The sequence below is a fragment of the Diceros bicornis genome, chromosome 2 (assembly GCF_020826845.1).
Source record: "Diceros bicornis minor isolate mBicDic1 chromosome 2, mDicBic1.mat.cur, whole genome shotgun sequence".
NCBI lineage: Eukaryota > Metazoa > Chordata > Mammalia > Perissodactyla > Rhinocerotidae > Diceros > Diceros bicornis.
The window spans coordinates 92,602,415-92,625,633 of record NC_080741.1 but is presented as its reverse complement, the minus strand read 5'-3'; the positions used below and the strand labels follow the sequence as shown (position 1 = coordinate 92,625,633).

Genomic DNA, 23,219 nt, shown 5'->3' with positions numbered 1-23,219 from the left:
ACAACCTGCCACGCTGGGGGCCTACTCACTTAAAAGAAATACTGCAACACAAGTGTGGTATTAGAACTTGCAGCCAACTGTGCTGGGGCTCCCCACACCCTATAAAGAGACTGAAGGGACCACAACAAATACAAGCAGCTGAGCATTAAAACAGCTGGCCAGGAGCCTAACTCGGCCTCCTTGGGCGCCTACAGAGAGAGCAAACAGGCCACAAGAGAAGGACACACGTAGTCCACATAGGGGTCACCCCTGGAACACTGAGAACTGAGGGAAGCACACTGCAGGCCTCCTATGGCATCACTTATATAAGGTCACCTATCCAAGAGCAGGAGATGTAGCTAACCTACCTAATACGTAGACACAAGCACAGGAAAAGAGGCAAAATGAGGAGGCAAAGGAACATATTCCAAGTAAGGGAACAGGACAAAACCCCAGAAAAGGAACTAAGTGAAACAGAAATGAGCAATCTACCCAACAGAGAGTTCAAACAAAGAGTGTTAAGGATGCTCACTGATCTGGGGAGAAGAATGGATAAACTCACTGGGAACATCAACAAAGAAATGGAAGATATAAAAAGGAACCAATCAGAAATGAAGAATACGATACTGGAAATGAAAAATTCACTAGAGGGACTCAAAAGCAGAGTAGAGGATACAGAAGAATGGATCTGCGAGCTGGACGAAAGACTAGAAGAAATTACCCAAGCTGAACAGGTAAAAGAGAAAAGAATTAAAAAGAGTGAGGACAGTCTAAGGGACCTCTGGGACAACATCAAGCCCACTAGCATCCGTGTTAGGTGTCCCAGAAGGAGAAGAGCAAGACAAAGGGGTAGAGAATCTATTTCAAGAAATAACAGATGAAAACTTCCCTAACCTAAGGGAGGAAACAGACATCCAGGTCCAGAAAGCACAGAGAGCACCCAACAAGACTAACCCAAAGAGGCCCACACCAAGACACATCATAATCAAAATGTCCAGAATTAAAGATAGAGAGAGAATCCTAAAAGCTGCAAGAGAAAGACAAGTTACACACAAAGGAAACCCCATAAGGCTATCAGTTGACTTCTCAGCAGAAACCTTACAGGTTAGAAGAGAGTGGCAAGATATATTTAAAGTGCTAAAAGGAAAAAACTTACAGCCAAGAATACTCTACCCAGCAAGGTTATCATTCAGAAAGGAAAGAGAGAGAAAAAGTTTCCCAGACAAGCAAAAATTAAAGGAGTTTGTCACCAAGAAACCAGTACTACAAGAAAGGCTAAACAGACTTATTTAAGGGGAAAAGAGAAGACAAAAAGAGGAAAAATTATCTATTTCCATGATAAGAGGGTAATAGATACAAATGCACAAAAAAGAGATTAGATATGATATCAAAAACATAAAATAAGGGAAGAGGGGAGTTAAAGAGTAGAGCTTTCAGACAGCGGTCAAACTAAAGAGACCATCAATTCTGTATAGAAGGAGAAAGGAACAGAGAAGGACTACTAAAACACTGAGGAAAAAAAGTTAAAAAATGGCAGTAAGTACATACTTATCAATAGCCACTTTAAACGTCAATGGACTAAATGCTCCAATTAAAAGGCATAGGGTGGCTGACTGGATAAAACACAAAGACCCATATATATGCTGCATACAATAAACACACTTCAGACCTTAAGACACTGACAAACTGAAAGTGAAGGGATGGAAAAAGATACTCCACGCAAATGGCAATGAAAAGAAAGCTGGGGTAGCAATACTCATATCAGACAACATAGACTTTAAAACAAAAACTGTAAAAAGAGACAAAGAAGAGCATTACATAATGATCAAGGGAACGATCCAACAAGAGGATATAACATTTGTAAATATCTACACACACAATGTAGGAACACCTAAATATATAAAGCAATTATTAACAGACATAAAAAGAGAAATAGACAGTAACACAATAATAGTTAGGGGCTTGAACACTCCACTTACACCGACAGATAGATCATCCAAACAGAACAATAAGGAAACATTGGCCTTAAATGACACACTAGAACAGATGGACCTAGTAGATATATACAGAGCATTCCATCCAAAAACCGAAGAATACACGTTCTTTTCAAACGCACATGGAACATTCTCCAGGATTGATCACATATTAGGCCACAAAACAAGTCTCCATAAATTTAAGAAGATTGAAATAATACCAAGCATCTTTTCTGACCACAATGGTATGAAACTAGAAATCAACTATAGGAAGAAAATCAGAAAAGCCACAAATACGTGGAGATTAAACAAAATGCTACTGAATAACGATTGGGTCAACGAAGAAATCAAAGAAGAAATCAAAAAATACCTGGAGACAAATGAAAATGAAAATACGACATGCCAGAATTTATGGGATACAGCAAAAGCGGTTCTAAGAGGGAAGTGTATAGCAATACAGGCCTATTTCAACAAACAAGAAAAATCTCAAACAATCTAACAATGCACCTAAAGGAACTGGAAAAAGAAGAACAAACAAAGCCCAAAATCAGTAGAAGAAGGGAAATAATAAAAATCAGAGCAGAAATAAATGAAATAGAGACTAAAAAAACAATAGAAAAAAATAAAACCAAGAGCTGGTTCTTTGAAAAGATAAACAAAATTAACAAACCTTTAGCTAGACTCACCAAGAAAAAAAGAGAGAAGGCTCAAATAAGTAAAATCAGAAATGAAAGAGGAGAAATTACAACAGACACCTCAGAAATACAAAAGATTATAAGAGAATACTATGAAAAGCTATCTGCCAACCAATTCGACAATCTGGAAGAAATGGATAAATTCTTAGAATCATACAACCTTCCAAAACAGGATCAAGAAGAAGTAGAGAATTTGAATAGACCAATCACCAGTAAAGAGATCGAAACAGTAATCAAAAATCTCCCCAAAAATAAAAGTCCAGGACCAGATGGCTTCCCTGGTGAATTCTACCAAACATTCAAAGAAGACTTAATATCTATCCTTCTCAAACTCTTCCAAAAAATTGAGGAGGGGGGGAAGCTCCCTAACTCATTCTACAAAGCCGACATTACCCTGATACCAAAACCAGACAAGGACAACACACACAAAAAAAATTACAGGCCAATATCACTGATGAACATCCATGCAAAAATCCTCAATACTAGCAAATCGCATATAACAATACATTAAAAACATTATACACCATGATCAAGTGAGATTTATTTCAGGTATGCAGGGATGCTTCAACATTGGCAAATCAATCAACGTAATACACCACATTAATAAAATGAAGAATAAAAATCACATGATCATCTCAATAGATGCAGAGGAAGCATTTGACAAGATACAGCATCCATTTATGATAAAAACTCTGAAAAAAATGGGTATCAGAAGGAAAGTACCTCAACATAATAAAGGCCATATATGACAAACTCACAGCTAATATCATCCTCAATGGTGAAAAACTGAAACCTATCCCTCTATGAACAGGAACCAGACAAGGATGCCCACTGTCACCACTCCTATTTAACATAGTACCGGAAGTCCTAGCCAGAGCAATCAGGCAAAAGAAAGAAATAAAAGGGATCCAAATGGGAAAGGAAGAAGTAAAACTCTCACCATTTGCAGATGACATGATTTTATATATAGAAAACCCTAAAGATTCCACCAGAAAACTTTTAGAATTAATAAACCAATATAGTAAAGTTGCAGGATACAAAATCAACATACAAAAATCTGTCGCATTTCTATACACTAACAACAAAGTATCAGAAAGAGAAATTAAGAATACAATCCCATTTACAATTGCAACAAAAAGAATAAAATACCTAGGAATAAACTTAACCAAAGAGGTGAAAGATCTGTACACCGAAAACTATAAAACATTACTGAAAGAAATTGAAGACGACACAAAGAAATGGAAAGATATTCCGTGCTCTTGGATTGGAAGAATTAACATAGTTAAGATGTCCATACTCCCTAAAGCAATCCATAGTTTCAATGCAATCCCTATCAAAGTTCCAGCAACATTTTTCACAGAAATAGAAAAAAGAATACTAAAATTTATATGGAACAACAAAAGACCCCGAATAGCTAAAGGAATCCTGAGAAAAAAGAACAAAGCTGGAGGTATCACACTCCCTGATTTCAAAATATACTACAAAGCTATAGTAACCAAAACAGCATGGTACTGGCACAAAAACAGAAACACAGATCAATGGAATAGTATTGAAAGCCCAGAAATAAACCCACACATCTATGGACAGCTAATCTTCCACAAAGGAGCCAAGAACATACAATGGAGAAAAGAAAGTCTCTTCAACAAATGGTGTTGGGAAAACTGGATAGCCACATGCAAAAGAATGAAAGTAGACCCTTACCTTACACTATACACAAAAATTAACTCCAAATGGATTAAAGACTTGAATGTAAGACCTGCAACTATGAAACTTCTAGAAAAAAACATAGGCAGTACGCTCTTCGACATCGGTCTTAGCAACATATTTTCAAGCACCATGTCTGACCGGGTAAGAGAAACAATAGAAAAAATAAACAAATGGGACTACATCAAACTTTTGCAAACCATATATCTGATAAGGGGTTAATCTCCAAAATATATAAAGAACTCATGCACCTCAACAACAAAAAAACTAACCACCCAATTAAAAATTGGGCCAAAGACCTGAACAGACATTTCTCCAAAGAAGGTATACAGATGGCCAACAGGCACATGAAAAGATGTTCAACATCATTAACTATCAGGGAAATGCAAATCAAAACTACAATGAGATATCACCTCACGCCCGTCAGAATGGCTATAATTAACAAGACAGGAAACAAGTGTTGGAGAGGATGTGGAGAGAAGGGAACTCTCATACACTGCTGGTGGGAGTGCAAACTGGTGCAGCCACTATGGAAAACAGTATGGAGTTTCCTCAAAAAATTAAGGATAGAACTACCATATGATCCAGCTATTCCACTGCTGGGTATTTATCCAAAGAACTTGAAAACACCAATGCCTAAAGATACATGCACCCCTGTGTTCACTGCAGCGTTACTGACAATAGCCAAGATTTGGAAGCAACCTAAGCGCCCATTAAGGGATGAATGGATACAGAAGATGTGGTATATATATACACAATAGAATACTATTCAGCCATCAGAAACACTGAAATCCAGCCATTTGTGACAACATGGATGGACATTGAGGGCATTATGCAAAGTGAAATAAGTCAGAGGAAGAAGGTCAAATACTGTATGATCTCCCTTATTAAGTAGTAGATAATAACAACAACAAACAAACACATAGAGACAGAGATTGGATTGGTGGTTACCAGAGGGGAAGAGGGGAGGGAGGGGGGCAAAAGGGATAATTCGGCACATGTGTGCGGTGATGGGTTGTAATTAGTATTTGGGTGGTGAACATGATGTAATCTATGCAGAAATAGACGTATAATGATGTACACCTGAAATTTACACAATGTTATAAACCAATGTTACTGTAATAAACAAAAAATAATAAATAATTTAAAAAAAAAGAACTATGACTTCCTAAAAACGTAGACACTTTCCTTCTAGGATAATAAAGTTATAATGGTACTTTAAAATAATTAATTAATTAAAAAAACTACAATGAGATATCACCTCACACTCATCAGAATGGCTATAATTAACAAGACAAGAAATAACAAGTGTTGGAGAGGGTGTGGAGAAAACAGAACCCTCATACATTGCTGGTGGGAATGCAAACTGGTGCAGCCACAATGGAAAACAATATGGTGATTTCGCAAAAAATAAAAATAGGAATACCATATGATCCAGCTATTCCACTACTTGGTATTTATCCAAAGAACATGAAATCACTAATTCAAAAAGATATATGCACCCCTATGTATCGCAGCATCATTCACAATAGTCAAGATATGGAAACAACCGAAGTGCCCATCAATGGATGAATGGATAAAGAAGATGTGGTATATATATACAATGGAATACTACTCAGCCATAAAAAAACCAAAATCATGACCTTTGCGACAACTTGGATGGACCTTGTGGGTATTATGCTAAGTGAAATAAGTTAGACAGAGAAAGACAAATACTGTATGATTTCACCCATATGTGGAAGATAAACACATAAATAAGGAGAATAGATTAGCAGTTACCAGAGAAGTGGGTGGGAGGAGGGTGAAGGGATAAAGGGGCACATAGATATAGCGATGGATAAAAACTACACTATTGGTGGTGAACGTGATGCAGTCTATATAGAAATTGAAATATAATAATGTACACCTGAAATTTATATGTTATAAGCCAATAAGACCTCAGTAAAACAATTAAAAAAATAAATTCTGATGACAGAATTGTGGACTATCTTCGTAAGGAAAAAAAAGAGCTATCTAAAGAAACTGAGGTACCTTTACAAGAGGCTCTAAGATGGAAAGAAGGGTACCTAACCAAGAGCAAGTATAAAACAAGTGGCATGGACCTGTAAGAACCGTGTCAGGAAAGTCAAAGCTTCCTCTTCCTTCAGGATCTGATATCCTGGTTCTGTAGTCTATACCTGATAATTCTGAAGAAGGCTGCTCCTGCTGCTCAGCGATATGCTCTGCTACCATGGGCCTAGGGCCAGGTCACTCATCCAGAGCTCTGCATTCCCTCCCTTAGGGGGAATGAGACACTAGGGGAGATGAGACATGTCTTCAAGGTATGAATGTGTAAAAGGGACAGGATATAGCTTGAAACAGATAATGGAATGCTAAGAGATGACAGAAAAATAGTAGACCTCTTACTCCTTTCTTTGTCCCAACTTCACGGTCAAGAAGAATTACTTCCTGACTGAAAAGTCTGAACAAACCCTGGTAGGAGGGAACTGAGAGGGGAAGGATATTGAAGGAGAACTTTACTATCTAGTCTCTATTCTATGTGCATATTTCTTATTTACCAAGCTAGATTTAAGAGCTGTTACTCACTGAATACTTGCTGAATAAACAGTAAACAAATGTATGTGTCCTCACATACAAGACCTAGATGATATGCTACTTCTTAGCAGACACTCTCGTTCCTCTTAAAATTCTAGGATTGAAGTATTCTTAGGCTGCAAACATTTTATACTATTGGAGGTTTAGGAAAAATCCACAAATCAAGGATAGAGAATGAAAACTGACAGATAATTAGCAATTTTTGGCCAAGAAAAAAATTACTTATTACTACTCTGAATTATGAACTAAAAAAAATCAGTTCAAAGGAGTCACCATTCATAAACTTTTCTTCCTGTTAAAAGTTATATCAACCTCTTCAAAAACAAAGCAATTACACCCTATCATATGGATAAATAATGAAAGCTAAGAGTGAAAATACACAATGGAATCATAACATACATACATTTAACTTATGCAAATTCAACTACATGTTCTTATAAATAAAGAGAAAAATAATTCTAAAATGTGGGTGATTTCATTATGAATTTTATATATACATAAAATATGTAATTACAGGGTAATTTTCACTATATGTAACTTAAAACGTGATCATTCTTTCAGCAGTACTTTCTTCTATTGTTGCTCACATCAAAGCCAGATAACTGAAACAAATTTACAAACATGTTGCTAGATACAAACCTATAGATTTCAACATTCTTGTTCTTTTGTCTAGAGATCTTAGAGGCACTTGCTTCTCCAGCCACAATTATAGTGTTGTTTTCCATGACAACACCAGTATACACATTTCCTAAACCCTCCCCATACTTGGGAGATGAGATGAAATAGGTCTTCTGTAATGCAGGATCATAACAAAAACTGGCATCCCCATAGTTCCTGTATCTTGACCTGATTCCTGAAGAATTGTTGCCAATGCAAAGCAAAAGACTAGTAGTCTCCATGCCATAACGAAGATTTAGAGAGTGCTTTTGGGGTGTCTTGATGGCTTTGAATGCATTTTGAATTATGTCAATGCAACCTGCATCACATAGAAGCATTGTGTTCCTTTTTAGGGCTTGTCTTAAAAAAGAAGGATTTATAAGTTCCAATCTGACTTGCTTCAAAAGCTCAACAAGATGCTCTGTGCGCAGTTGTTGATTATGATTTACCCATTTCAGAACTAAGTCCAGAATGCTCTCCTCTCTGGATATGTTAAGGTCATCTGATTTAATTAGTGTCAGAAATTGGTGTACTTCAATTTCTAGTATTTCGTCATGTAAGCTCACCTCAGCAAAGTGCTGATATAAATATTTCTTCGACTTATCAGATAAATCTTCAGCTCCAATCTGCTTTGCAAAATAATAGATACCTACACAGTTCGAGGCATCCATATGGTCCATCATATATTTCTGACACACACTGAAGACTTCTTCCATCTGCATAAAATAGGCAGCCATAGCTACAGTTTGTACATTGGCATTACTGATCTCCAAAGCCGCATTGTACATGTAATTTAATATTACTGACACACTTTCTGCTGTGATGTCATAAAGTATGACTTCCCGTTGAGTACATTCAAGTAGTCCACAGGTGAACATAGCTTTGAAATAAGGACTAAATGCAGCCAGGACCAGTCTGTGGCAGGGAAATTTCTCCCCTTCTGCTATGAGTACTACATCAATCATTTCTGCTAATTCTTTCATGTTCTTAATTTTATTCAGTAAATTCCAGCTATGTTGATATTTTTCTTTTGCCTCAATATTGCACTCCATGACACACTCTTCAATGTTTCAAAGTAAGTCTTTAAATTTAGCTTGATTCTTGAGGGGCTATTTGCATGTCTGATTACTCACAAAGCAACAGAGATGTAACATTCCTGAGGGGAAAAAAAAGAAGCAGTTTTCTTCTAAGAAAAAAATTCTATATAATTTAACTATGCAGCATTAGTTCTAAGAAGTATTTATAAATAAATATTATTCATTCCAAACAGAGGAGTTTAAGACCACTACTTTTGTATCTAAAAATAATGTCATTGATTGTATAAACAGTAAATTATTAACCACTAACAATATTTTCCTAATCAGCAGCAGAGATTTTTCGAGAAAGGCCAGAAAGTCCTCCCTCCCAAGATGAATGAAGAGAGAAGTGATAAGATGGGCACATTTTGCAATTCCATTTCCAGTTACCAAATACAACTGACCCACAGGCAGAGGGTACAGGGTCATTAGGCACCATTCTTTCTGAAGAGATGCAACATCACCAAAAAGGTTATGTGCACCTCTCCAAAAAATGCACCCAAATGTTAGGCCAATCCACAAAATCCCGACGGGTGCATGTAGGATGCATGAAGAAAAAAAGTCTATTAAAATTCTGCTCAAACTTTGCTATGGGGCAAATAATTCAAACAGTGCTTTGGAAAGCCCAACCAAATGTCTGCTGATCTGAGAATTCACAGTACTTGAAACTTACAACTAAACCATTGTAAACTTAAAAAATGCACAAAAGCCATCCCATTTCTCTATCCTCCCTCCTTGCTCAGCTTCTCTTTGTTCCCTATTTCATAGTGGCAGAGACTGAATCACTTCTTGCCTTAAAAAGCAATAGTCTAATTAGAAGTCTTTTTAAGCTAGTTGTCACATCTTCCCCTTCCCCAGGGGAATGAACACAAGATGTTTCAAGGAAGTTAATTAGCTGTTTTGATTTAAAGGAGGACAGTCCTAGAGTCAGAAACCTTAATGTGAGAAGCAGATCTCAAGTTTCTGTCACCCTTTCTAGTTCTTACTTGGCTATAAGTTGCATACAATAATAATAAATGTTGATGGTAGAAAAGTCAGGACCAGGAGTTAAGAAAGGAGGGGAGGTGACAATTTCAGCAAGGTGAAAGCAAAATTTGTCAGCTGTAAAGGTTATACATTTTCTAAATTTCTGTAATCCTGTAAAGGATTAGAAATCTCATGTTCTCAATGAAACATGGCACTTTTTTCAGTATTGAATTAAAGTTCATTTCAGGAAATAAGTGTTCAGCATGATAGGAATGTTTAATTATATAATGGCAACTATAAAAATCACTGCACAGAAGAGTGTGGAATTATAATAACTAGTCAATCTTAGAATCTGAATACTTGAAATGGGAATAAAACCCTCCTTGCCAGATTTCCTGGCATTAACGGTTCAGGGTTTTTGTTTTGTTTTTTTCCAGTGAGGAAGATTAGCCCTGAACTAAAATCTGTTGTCAATCCTCCTCTTTTTGCTGAGGAAGACTGGCCCTGGGCTAACATCCATGCTCATCTTCCTCTACTTTATATGCGGGACGCCTGCCACAGCATCGCTTGATAAGCAGTGTGTAGGTCCGCGCCCCGGATCCGAACCTGCGAACCCTGAGCTGCTGAAGTGGAGTGCACAAACTTAACCACTATGCCACCGGGCCAGCCCCTCAGTTTTATTTTAATAAAAGCTTAAGGCTTTGAGAGGGCTTGCAGGTTAAAGTAAACCTTTGCTTTTTGCTTTTACTAGTTTTAGATTTTTACAAAGAGAATCCAATTATGGACAATTAAGAGGTCATTATATATTCTGAACTCTCCTACAATACATTATGGTCAGACCAAATCATATTATGTATGTAGGCTTCTTTATACATAAACATATCAATCAACTTATAAATGACAGCTGTTACTTTGAACTGAAAAGCATAAAAGCCTTCTTATAAGGAAATAAATATTAAAAAATTCCTACTATTCAATTTGTACTGATATACAAGAATCCCTCAGAGGATACCAATACTCACAGTGCTAAAAGGCCAAGTGCAGCTTCCAGACAGGATAACTAGATCTAACACTCTGCAGGTAGTTCAGACTCATTAGTTCCTAAAGTGTTGATCATGATGTTGCCAGGACAGAAATGAGATGCTGGGGACCCAAATGTTACGACCACAACCTTAGGATTTCATACCTTTAAGGCAGAAACCAAACTACCCTTGTTGAGCTTTTTCGCATAGGGCTATTTTAATAAAAACACAAGTGGCGTTAGTTTTAAAGAGAGATTAAAAATGGAATAACTAGTACATTATGTGCTTGTTTTCTTTATAATCACGTTATAGGTAATATCTTATAAACAACGCTATAGTGGACAATGTTGCATTTCCCCTAGTATCCAACTGCCTTCTCTTAGTACCTTTGGGGTGGGGTTGACTCCCATCCCCCTCACCACTGTGACTGGTTCAGGGATGGGTGTGAGACCTGAAACTAGCCTAATCAGAGCGAAGCTCAGGTCCCTGGTTCAGTGGTTGGGGTGTCCATAGATGGGAGGTCTGGAACTGTGGCAGCCATGTCCCCATAAGCTAGCATGAGGACAAAGCCAATACAGGGAAGAAGGCAGAAAATCCACAGCAATGGAGTTTGAAACATGCCTTATATCTATATTTTTCAGTTTTGAGAAATGAACCATCCCTTTATTATTTAAGCTAGTTTGAACTGGGATTGCTGTTCTTTGCACTGAAGAGTCCTTACTAGTATAAGTGGCATATGCAAAAATATTGAAAAAAGATTACCTATGGTAACCATAATTATATGTTATATAAAATTTTACTTTTGTTATACTCATATTTTCTATTATTACACTATCAGGTAAAAGAACCATAGAAACCTCTACTTATCCTCATTTCTCCTTGATAGAAGGCAACGATCACTAAGTCACTCTTCTGAGTTTACTTCTATTCATTTAATGGCCACAACATTTTATAGGTGCAGGAACTGAATGTTGAACCCAGTTCTGTCTGACTCCAAAGTCTGCACTCTTAACCTCTCCCTCTTGTGCAAGGGTCAGCAAACTAGGGCCAGAGAACACATACTGTAGGCTTGTAGGTCATATGGTCTCTTCTGTAACAACTCAACTCTGTCATTGTAGCACAAAAGCAGCCATAAATGAGCGTGACTGTGTGCCAATAAAACGTTTATGGAGGGGGCCAGCCCGGTGGCATAGTTGTTAAGTTCGTGCACTCTGCTTCGGAGGCCTGGGGTTCACAGGTTTGGATCCTGGGTGGGGACCTACGCACCGCTTATCAAGCCATGCTGTGGCAGGCCTCCCACGTGTAAAGTAGAGGAAGATGGGCATGCACGTTAGCCCAGGGCCAATCTTCCTCAGCAAAAAGAGGATTGGCAACAGATGTTAGCCTAGGGCTAATCTTCCTCACCAAAAACAAAACAAAACAAAAAAATGTTTTATGGATACTGAAACTTGAATTTCATATATTTTCACGTCACAAAATATTATTCTTCTTTGGACTTTTAAAAGCCATTTAAAATTATAAAATTCATTCTTACCTCATAGGGTATACAAAAAGAGGCAACAAGTCACTGACTCCTGCTCTACTGTTATAAATAAATCCACTTTCTAGATTATGAGTAGGACAATATCCTATCTGGGTGCCTGCTCCACTTCTCTGCTTAAATCCAGCTGAAGAATTTTGGGAAAGGGAAATGGTCAGATTCCTATTTAAAAAGATCATCTGGTTGTCTCCAGGGGTCACAAATATAAATCAATTTTTTGAATAAATACTTTATTTGGATGCAGCTTCTCTGCCCCAAACATTGACTTCAACAACAAAAAAATACTTTTAAAACGGAAATAACTGTTTCAAACATTGTGAAGAAACATTTACGAATTTTTTAAATGGGCACAGAGATTTTTTAAATATCCCTTCCTTCCAAGGGCCTTTCCTACAACTCCTCAAAACTACTCTGATTGTTATAAAATCAGACCAAATGAATTGACTGATGAAAATTCTGAAAATAACCTGGGCAGTTAAATTAGCACCACACTTCAAAAAACATTCTCGGCATTGTTTCTTGTACGCGTAAGGTGTAGAGAAGAAATTGGCATTGCAGACAGGGCTTTAAAGTGAGATAGCCCTGGCTTTGAATTTCAGTTTAGCCTCTTGCTGTAATCTTGAGATTATTTAACCTTTCTAAACCTTGGTTTCTTTATCTGGAGAATGGGGATAATGTATATAATTAAAGTAGTCAGATTAGTCCTTGGCATCCAAGTGCTCAACAAATGGAAATTATTGTTAGTTTACAGTGATGTAGCATAGTGTAGCTCAGAAGCTAGAAATGTGGTCTTTGGCTTGAGTTACTGAGGCCTGGGTTTGAATCCTTGCTGTACCATCTAGTAACGTGAGCAAGTTTCTTAGCCTCTTTCAGTTTTCTCACCTGGGATTAGTTTTGAGAATTATATAAGAATAGTTGGGAGAATTAAATAAGGCCATGCATATACAATATGTAATGTGCTTGGTAAAGCTGAAGCAGGATACACCTGTACAAATAATTTTCAAATAACAACAATGTTTGGGGACATAGACAAACTGCTTGTGGGTAGAGACACAGTTCATAAATAAAGGGAGCTGACAGCAACTTTTTCTTGTAATGAGGGCATAGGGGGCATTCTCCTTTCATCAGCAAAACAAAGCTGCATAAATGTCCTCAACCATAGCAATGGGAAGTTATTCTCTGCTCCAATTTATAGAAGACTGAACTGGTGCATTCATATTAATAGTCCCCGTAATAATGGAGAAAAAATGAGTAGCAAAGATAAATATAAATCACAAGAATAAAGCCTCATTACTTTGCAAATCAAAAATGCAATTATACTCCTATCCATTACACTTAGCTTTGAGAAATGGACTGCTATAGATTTTAATGTGGCATAAGAATGCTAATTTACTTAAACTGTCGGTTTTGCTTTTACAATATTTAATTTTATAATCTTTATATTATCTTTAAAGTTGCTACTTTTTTTTTTTTGATGAGGAAGATTGTCCCTGAGCTAACATCTGTGCCAATCGTCCTCTATTTTGTACATGGGATGGCACCACAGCATGGCTTGATGAGCAGTGTGTAGGTTCACACCTGAGATCCAAACCCACGAACCCATGAACCCCAGGCCGCCAAAGCGGAGCATGCAAACTTAACCACTACGCCACTGGGCCAGAGCCCAAAGTTGCTACTTTTTCTAAGTAATGACTGATACATGACCATGCCTTCTTTTCTATGAAAAGTCTCCATGTTTTGAAGTTAAAATTAGTTTGAATTCATAGCAGCACTGTTTGAAATAGCAAAAATTGGAAAAAACCTAAATACCCATTAACAGGAGAACAGACAGACCGTAGTATATTCATTCAAGAGAATATTGTACAGCATAAAAAAATGAACTAGAATTACATGTATCAACATGGATGAATCTGACAAACATAATAATGTGTGAAAAAGACTGTGGAAGAATAGATGCTGCATACCATTGATATCATTTTAAAATACGCAAAATGATATTACATATTCCACTACAGCAAATGTAGATGATATATTCCGACAAAGTAAATATAAACAACTGATGAATCTGGTAAAAAGTATATGGGAGTTTTTTGTACTATTCTTAGAACTTTTCTGTGTTTGAAATTATATCAAAATAAAAAGTTTAAAAAATTATATATTCGTTAAGGATACATACAACTATAGTGGTATATAAGGAAATGAAAGGTAAATATCAACACCAAATTCAGAAAAGTGGTTGTCTTCAGGAGGTGTGGAAGGAGGTGGATCCAACTGGGGAAGGGTGACAAGGAGTTTCAACTGCATAACTAATGTCTAACTTCACCGGCTGTACGGCAGGTACCCAACACATACTTTGTTATTCTTTATGCGTTTTCGCATGTCTTAAATATTGCATAAAACTAAGTTTAAAATAAAAAATTGTATTATTAGAGTAACTTACAGCTTTTGAAAATCTAAGCCACATTGCACACCATGTCTGTGCATATTATATATATGTAGAGAGAGAGGATACATAGACACATTATGAATTTTCTTTTTAACTGTCAAGGTGTAGGCAGCACAATTTATGAGCGATTGGAAAATACAAAGGCTTACAACAAGTCTGAATGACAACTGCTTTGAAAACTTGTGGCTGAAGCCTTCCCTCCTCCTTAATTTCCTGGCATCAGCCTGTATGAGGGGGAAGGGCAGAAACAATTCCTTCCTACTCCTGCTTTGTGATGGGAAAAGAGGTTACTAGATTCCTGAATTGGTATGTATTTTTTCCCCATAGAAATGTTCAATATGGCAAGTAGGTTATAATATTATATGATAAGAGTTGATCAACATAAAGCCTTGAACTTTATTGATGAAAAAAGTGAAGACCTGAGAAATGACTTGGACAGGGTCCTGAATTCCAGTCTGTTAAAACTCCATTCAACAGACTCTGGTTGGCAAGCCAAGGAATGTCAACATTATGATATCAGAAAATGACGTTCCAATTCCAATGTATCATGTTTAGAATCACCACCCCACATTAAAAAAATTATCCTGAGCCTATTTTCACCAACACTAGCCCTCATCAGGCACTATGAGGCCCTTCACATCATGCACCTCCCAACCTTTCCTGCCTCGTCTCCTGACTTTCCTTCCTCATATTTTTTAATCTTTAATACTACTGAACCACTAACAATTCTAATGCATACAGGCCTTTACACATGTTGTTCTCTATGTCTGGAATATCCTTCTTCCTCTGCCCCCTGAAAAAATGTAACTGGCTCTTCAAAATTCAGCTCAAACATCACTTTCTCAATGAGCCTTCCCTGCCCTTCTCTTGTATCTTGAACACAGTGGTTGTTGTACTGCTGTTACTGCAATTTACTTATGCATATGCCTGCCTCCCCTTTCTGTGATGAGCACATCGAGAGCAGGGGACTCGTGACTTAATCATTTCTGTATTCTTAAAAATCTGTCTGTGATGACACCTGGCACATACGAGTTACTCAATACGGTTTGTGCAATTAAATGAATGATTTGCTTAGTTCTAAATTAGAAGTTCATGAAAACCTTTTTTTTTCTTTTAGGTTATATATATGTTAATAATCCACTATCTTGAAGATTTTTTTTCTACATAAAAAATCGTGCTTGATGCTGCAAGTTGCTATCCCTTTGTCCAAGTCAGATAAAGCACCCAGAATCATTAACTTGATTTCCTTGCCTAAAGCTTAATGCATTGTGACACCTACTTCTGATTGCTACCCTCAAAATTAATTCGCAGTCACCACGTGCTCTCAGAAACTTGGCCCCCATTCTTAGAGAACAACTGAAGCCATGGTACTGGCTTCACTTATGCTCACAAACTGGCTGCTCACACTTTTTTTTAATTAGTTGTCAACATGTAAAGCTGAACCATTTCAGCACCTACTGAAAAAAATGGGAGATATAGCAGCAGTGGGCCCTTAATTCCCATGGCGACAACGCGTGCAGGACCTGAGGAGCCAGTTGCCCCTGTCGGGGGAAGAGGGAGGATCTCCCTCTGCCCTTTCCCTTAAGGTTCTTCTGGCTGGCCAAATAATCAACAAGACAGGTTAGCAGGAGAAAATAATACCAAGTTTAATAACATGTATACATGGGAGAAAGCAGGGACACTGCGTTTCTCAACACAATAGCAGAAATTCTCGTCTTAAATATCATTTTCAGCCAATAACAAAGGAGGATTTTGGGGGTAGGGGGAGTCAGTTACAGGAGATTACCACTAAAGCACTGTAAACAAGGGTAAGGTTATTATGCAGATTTAAGACCTCACCTTCCACATTGATAAGTTTCTAGAAATGAGGTCATCCCCCCTCTTCCCGAGACAGAGAGGGAGATACCTTTACAAATGGAGATTTCCCTTATAAATGTAAATGTCTGTCTGGCAACTCCTCGCAGGGCCATCCAAAGAATGTGGCCAGAGACAGAATTTCTGATAAGATGGGCTTGTTGGTGCCTTTCCTATTGTAACATCTATTTTACATTATATTACAGCCATCAGATGGAAGATCTGTTCCAGGAAGGAGCCACCATGTCAAATTCTTTAGGCAGTTAGTGGGGGAGGTCAAATGTCCTTCAGAGAAAACAATCAAGGTAAAGAGATATATTTCAGGGTGGCCAAATTTTGATCTCCCACAGTCCCGCCTTTGAAACTAAAAGTTTCACAGTCCTTTTGAAACTTAAAGAAGTTTCATAGTCCAGAAGCTGAGTTGGTAGATTGTTTCATCTCACTGAACACATTTCTTAGTCCTGATAATAGATCAGTTCAATTAAGTTCCTTTTGGAAGGTGGTGATGCAGGTGGGCTCTCAAGGTCACGCCTATATTGTGGAAGCAAGCAATCAAGTATTTAATAGAAGCATTTTTATAAAAGAAAAACAAGGTTAATGGTTAGAGTAAGTTGTAAAGCAGTTTTTGAGTTCAGAGGACAGCCAGTGAAGAAGAATTTTAGATGTCAGCGTCAAAGCATCTTTTGCAGTTTAAAATGTCTCGGATGGTGTCGTCAGGTCATCTCAAGTTTATATCAAGTCCATCAGCTTCAGTTTGTAAGGCTTCAGGAAAAAGGGCAGGTTCAGTTTTCAGTGATTTCAAATGAAAATGATGGAAAAAATCAAAAACGTTAGTTTGGATATCTGTAGCCAGATATTTCAGGAGACTAGAAGAAATCAGGATCCAGTCTAGTCAACAGATATAAAACAAAAACCTCAAAAGACAACAAAACTAGGATCTAATATCCACAAATGTATACTATAGTTTTTACTGAAATATAATTTTTCTCTCTAAAATCACCCTCATTTTTATTAAGATAGCCAAATTAAAACTAACTAGTTTGCAAAATAAGTCTAGATCCAATAGAGTTGGCCCAATTATTTACATAAGTACAGCAAGAATAGCAATTGATCACATAGGCTCTTTTAAACCTGCTTTGCTGGAACTTTTATAAGGAATCTCAGATTGAACTTGAAAGGTCTCTCGAGGCCAGGAAAGCCAAGCCAAGGATTTTATCATCAGACGTTGCCTGCAATACCTACAGATTTGGGTGAATTCCTCTCTTCCGAGGTTCCCCCAAAATATTTTGAGGTTCCTTGTACCTGCCAGATAAGTGACATTCTTTACTTATCCTGGTAAGTGCTGCTTGGAACATAAAGGTACCAGGCCAATATTTCCACGTGGCTTTATTCCATAAAGTCCAATCTTCATTCCTCAAAAGCTGTATGGTTATATCGCATATATGATGTTCCAGTCACAGCCTTGGTAATATAACCAGTGTTTCCAATTGTGTCCTGTTATAAGGAGAACAGATTCTTATTGAACTTATGCAAATAACTATATTGCCATGAAAAACAACAATATTTACTCACTAAGAGTTTCCAAATCCTGGAGGGATCAGATAGAGAGAAAAAGATAAATATTTTAATTTTACTTACAAAAATATCATTTACTAAATTGCTGTAAGTCATAGCTATCTCGGGAGAAAAGAGAAAAAGTTTTCCTTAAATCTGAAAAAACAAAACATTAAAAATTCAGCAATACTTCAAATGAAAAATCATAAAAATTATAAGCATCCTTGTCAGTTTATTCAGTCCTGTGTAATCCATTCTTGATCCCACTCTTTTTGTTAGTGGCTTCATGAAGTCATCAGTTTCTGTAATTTCTAACCAGTTCAGTTTTATGATCAGAAAGTTTGTCAGAAACTTGTATTCTAGAGTAAGTGTTAAAGTCCTTTTCATGAACTTCTCTGAAGATGAAACATATTTTGCAAAAGCATTAGTGCAAAGAAATGTCTGTAAACAACAAGACCTCAAAATGGCAATTGACAAGGAAATTTGGTTAATTTTGTGACATACAACACTTTAAAATAATAATAACCAGAATTATGACTGATAACCAGGACAGATCAGAATTTCAGTAATGTTATACAATTTTAAAACACCTATGTCAATAACATTTGCCCACATAATAGCACCTAAGCAGGCTTATCATCACTTGTCTGACAATGCTTTCCATGTAATTGAACATATTGAATAAGCCTAATAAGTCTAGTATCTTTCCCCTTATAGGAAGAGAGCAAATTTCTTTGAGAAGTTCCAGGGCCCTTTGAAAATTCTCAAAGAAATAAAAGTTAAAAAAAAGACTTTAAGATATGAATTTTGGGGGAGCTTGTCAAAAATATAAACAGTCAAAGCAAACATAGCATTAACAGTCCAAAAGCCTTAATAGAGAGACCTCAGTCTTTTGAACGTAGGAAATTATTTTAACAGTTTTTTTTTTTCTGTCTTTTAGGTAGACTTACTCAAAGGGAAAGAAAAATCTTTTATAACCTCTTTATCAAGTTTAAGCAAATTATCCTTTTATGAGAAATTTCAATTTTGCACCAGCTTACTTCTGCTATTAAAACTCATTTACTTAATTAAATTCATTTCAATCTTAGCCAACTTGACCATGCATAAAACTCCTTTTCCAGAATTCTTCTTCCACAAACCTTCTATAACTTTCCTTTTACATTCAGAATTTGTCCCATGTCTTTCTTTTCCCTCCTAGTACTTGAGGACAAATTTATCTTTCTTAACCAAACAAAATATTTCCATTCTTTGTACCTTTATACATCTTACTTTCCTTGTACAGACATATTTTTCTTAATTTTCAATCACATATACTAATTAGAAATTTTAACCTTTAGAAACCTTAATTTGTGAGTAAAAACTAAGTAAACCATTATAAACTTTCTTTTACATTAGTATCTTGTGGCTTGGAAAATTTATAAACACTTCATAACTTCTAGAAACATGTTACTTTATAGTATAATCTTTTAATAAAACACATGTTTATCAATAGACCCAAAACATCTTTTAGTTTTCCTGTAATGAAAAGCCAAAAGTAGACAAACGTACATTTAGCAATCAATGTCTAATATCTTATGTTATTTGGAAATGATGATACTCAGTGAATTTTTATCATAAAACTTAGCAAAACTCTCGAGTTTTAAGTCACCAAAGAGTTTGGAAGCTGTAACCAACATAACACATAATTATTGTTTAAAGTTCATCCAACATTTATCTTTATCACAACTATTTAGTTACTTATTCCCAATAATTATTTAGATTGCCTACAAGACTTCATAAGACTTGAGATAAAATTAGCCATCATTTAAATTACTATTTTTGTTAACCAGTTCTGTAATAGAAATAACATCGGTTTTTTTCCTACAAAATTTCATGCAATTTTCATCACTTCTTATACCTTTAAACATAGTTATCATTAAGATTTTTATCAATAGGTCTTGGTCTTCTAACTTTGGACAAGAGAAGCATTCCCAGTCAGACATTTTAAAACATACTCAGGCAAAGTTGATGTAACCTCTTTGTATAAAATTAGCTCAAACATTCCAACCTTTATAATCTTATCAACACTTACACTTTTACATGTTCTCAATTTAATTGTAACCTGAGTCAAGGTCTTAAGACTAGTCAAATTTTTTTCCTTCCTTTTTCTGGCCTTAATTCTTAGGTACCAATTAAGCAATTATGTGAGAGCTCTCAAAACATTTTTTTTTCCCCCCAATTTAGAAGTTTTTCCAATTCAAAGGATCCGTCGTCTGGCCATTGACGAGTAGGATCTTCATTTGTATATTTATTCCAATAGTGACTCGAACCAATAAGCCTTTTTAAGGAAAGACCTGGAGGTAACTTTCCACGCTTAGACTAAATCTTTACCATGGACGCAAGAGGCGTCCCTGGTGAGGGCACAGATGATGTAGCCCCCGTGATCCACAGAATTCACTCCCAAAGATATTCAGAGACAGTAAAGACCTTCGTTGCACAGGCGGTAAGGATGTATTTTTCCAGCACTAACAAGCAACGAAGGTAAAGACGACAAAAGCCCTTATGGACTGGGCCTTTTATGACAAACTCCCCTGAGAACTTGGCACAGCTGGACAAAGAGACAGTTCGGAACCCCAGTCTACTCGACTGGCCACCAAGGTGCACCCCGGTAAATGCACCTTCCGTATGGTGGAGACCAAGGAGAATATTCTCACTGGTCACAAAGCCAAGTTTTCTCAGGACACAGAACAAGACAGAGATTATTCTGGGAGGAAAAGGGATCAAGATCAAAACCAAGAGTACTCTACCAAATTTAAACCAAGAGTCACTAAAAGCCCAAGAAACTAGTTTCCCAAATATTTTCTCCTGCCAATCTAAATTTAGAAAGAGAAAAAAATTCTCACCATTTCCTTCCGCCGGGCTCCGCAGATAGAGATTCCGGGAGGCTGACGTGGTAAGAAATCTTACCTTTTGCCGGCTTTCGTCAGGCGTTCCCGTATCTCATCATCTGCAGTAGTCCAGGGAGAAGGCAGGTCTTCCAACCAGAGAAGGCAACTTACCAGCCAGTGCTTCTCCTGGCTGGCTCGCCAAAACTGTCGGGGGAAGAGGGAGGATCTCCCTCTGCCCTTTCCCTTAAGGTTCTTCTGGCTGGCCAAATAATCAACAAGACAGGTTAGCAGGAGAAAATAATACCAAGTTTAATAACATGTATACATGGGAGAAAGCAGGGACACTGCGTTTCTCAACACAATAGCAGAAATTCTCGTCTTAAATATCATTTTCAGCCAATAACAAAGGAGGATTTTGGGGGTGGGGGAGTCAGTTACAGGAGATTACCACTAAAGCACTGTAAACAAGGGTAAGGTTATTATGCAGATTTAAGACCTCACCTTCCACATTGATAAGTTTCTAGAAATGAGGTCATCCCCCCTCTTCCCAAGACAGAGAGGGAGATACCTTTACAAATGGAGATTTCCCTTATAAATGTAAATGTCTGTCTGGCAACTCCTTGCAGGGCCATCCAAAGAATGTGGCCAGAGACAGAATTTCTGATAAGATGGGCTTGTTGGTGCCTTTCCTATTGTAACATCTATTTTACATTATATTACAGCCATCAGATGGAAGATCTGTTCCAGGAAGGAGCCACCATGTCAAATTCTTTAGGCAGTTAGTGGGGGAGGTCAAATGTCCTTCAGAGAAAACAATCAAGGTAAAGAGATATATTTCAGGGTGGCCAAATTTTGATCTCCCACACCCCTCTCAGATGGCACATCTACTCTCCCATTCCCCAGCTCCCAGTATCCCCTCTAGAGACATGAGTGTCAGTCATCATTTATAACCCTTCTGATGCTACTGCTTTTTTCACCCCTGCCCCTTCAGGTATCACCTATAGCCATTTAAGTTTGTGACCCCTGGTTTTTACCATTACATCCTTATATCCTATTTTGTTTCAGCATCCCCATCTTCCGCAAACACTGGTAGAAAATGGCTCAGAGCACCTGCACCACCCTAAATGCAGTGAGTCCCCCACTAGTATGGAAAAATACCTGATCCGTTTAATAGTAATTCATCCCACACACTGGGCGTTTAGTAACGGCCAGGCGTAGGGATGATAAAGCTAAATAAGTTTCCTTTTCTCTCTCCTTTGAGGAATTCACAAAGTTTTGCATTCTCACCATGCGTTATTCAAAGTGCTTTAATATGCATTACAGCTCATTAGTTCCTCTTAAGAATCACGTGGGGGGAATTGCAGAGCGATTATATTTCTTGCTTTAAAGTTAAGCGAGTTGCCCCGGGACACATTCGATGCTTACTGAAGCTTTTCAAAGTGCCAGGCACTACTCAAGGTTGCAGGAAGACACCCAGGAACAGAAGGACAGAAGTGCCCCTACCTTTCCGAAGCTTCCAGTCTGGGGAGGGCGGGAACGATAACCTAGCGGGATAATTCAGAGAACGGAACACTGCGAATGCTGCGAAACCGAAGAACGCGCCCGCCAGGAGGCAAGAGATCCCGGCTGGGCAGAGACGGTCTGAGGGGTCGACGGCTGGGCGGAGCCCGGACGGCCCGAGCCCGCCGCACGGCGACCTGAGGGAAGCGCAGAGGAACCGGCAAGGGAACAGGGCCCGGACGCTGCCCCAGCCCCGCCCGCGGCCTTGCGCCATTACCTGGCCCTGGAACTAAGACAGGCTTTCGACGGGGCCCACGTTTCCTCTGTTACGGAGCTGCCCCCGGCCTGAGGCACTCGCTCCGCTGGGGCCGCCCGCAATGGCGCCGCGACCTGCCGGGGGCCTTCGGGACGCTCCCGGGGCGGAGGGCGCGGGGCCAGGCGGGCCGGGAGGGGCGGCCGGCGGGCCCGACTGAGCACACTGCCAAATATGGGCCTGTGCCGGTCGCGCGATATAAATAGACGGCGCCGGGAGGGCGGGGGAGCCAGAGCGCTGGCAGCTCCGCCGCCGAGGCGACAGGTGCTCGCCCTCCGCGCCTCGGGCGGCAGCCGGACACCACGCCGCCACAGCGCCGGCGGCCTCTCTGCGCCTGCGCAGGGCCTTCCCGCGCTTGTTCCAGACGGCGACTGTCTAGCCAGAGGACCGCTCTGCGCCTGCGCGAGTCTTCCCGCGACGCCCCGCGTGCGCGGCGGCTGCGCTAGGCCAGGAGCGGGCGAGGATACATTTTCTAAGA

The 23,219-nt window shown here is 38.4% G+C and overlaps 1 protein-coding gene across 1 annotated transcript in view; it reads right to left on the bottom strand.

The window, feature by feature from the left end:
• Window positions 1-22,990, bottom strand: part of KBTBD12 (kelch repeat and BTB domain containing 12) — a 116,430-nt gene extending 93,440 nt beyond the window's left edge. Inside the window, exons 1-2 of the mRNA XM_058566906.1 lie at window positions 22,706-22,990; window positions 7,586-8,759 (exon numbers count right to left, since the gene is read on the bottom strand). Of these exons, the coding sequence (XP_058422889.1) occupies window positions 7,586-8,655 (1,070 nt within the window). The 5' untranslated portion in view covers window positions 8,656-8,759; window positions 22,706-22,990. The remainder of the gene's footprint in view (window positions 1-7,585; window positions 8,760-22,705) is intronic.
• Between the last annotated feature and the right edge of the window lie 229 nt (window positions 22,991-23,219).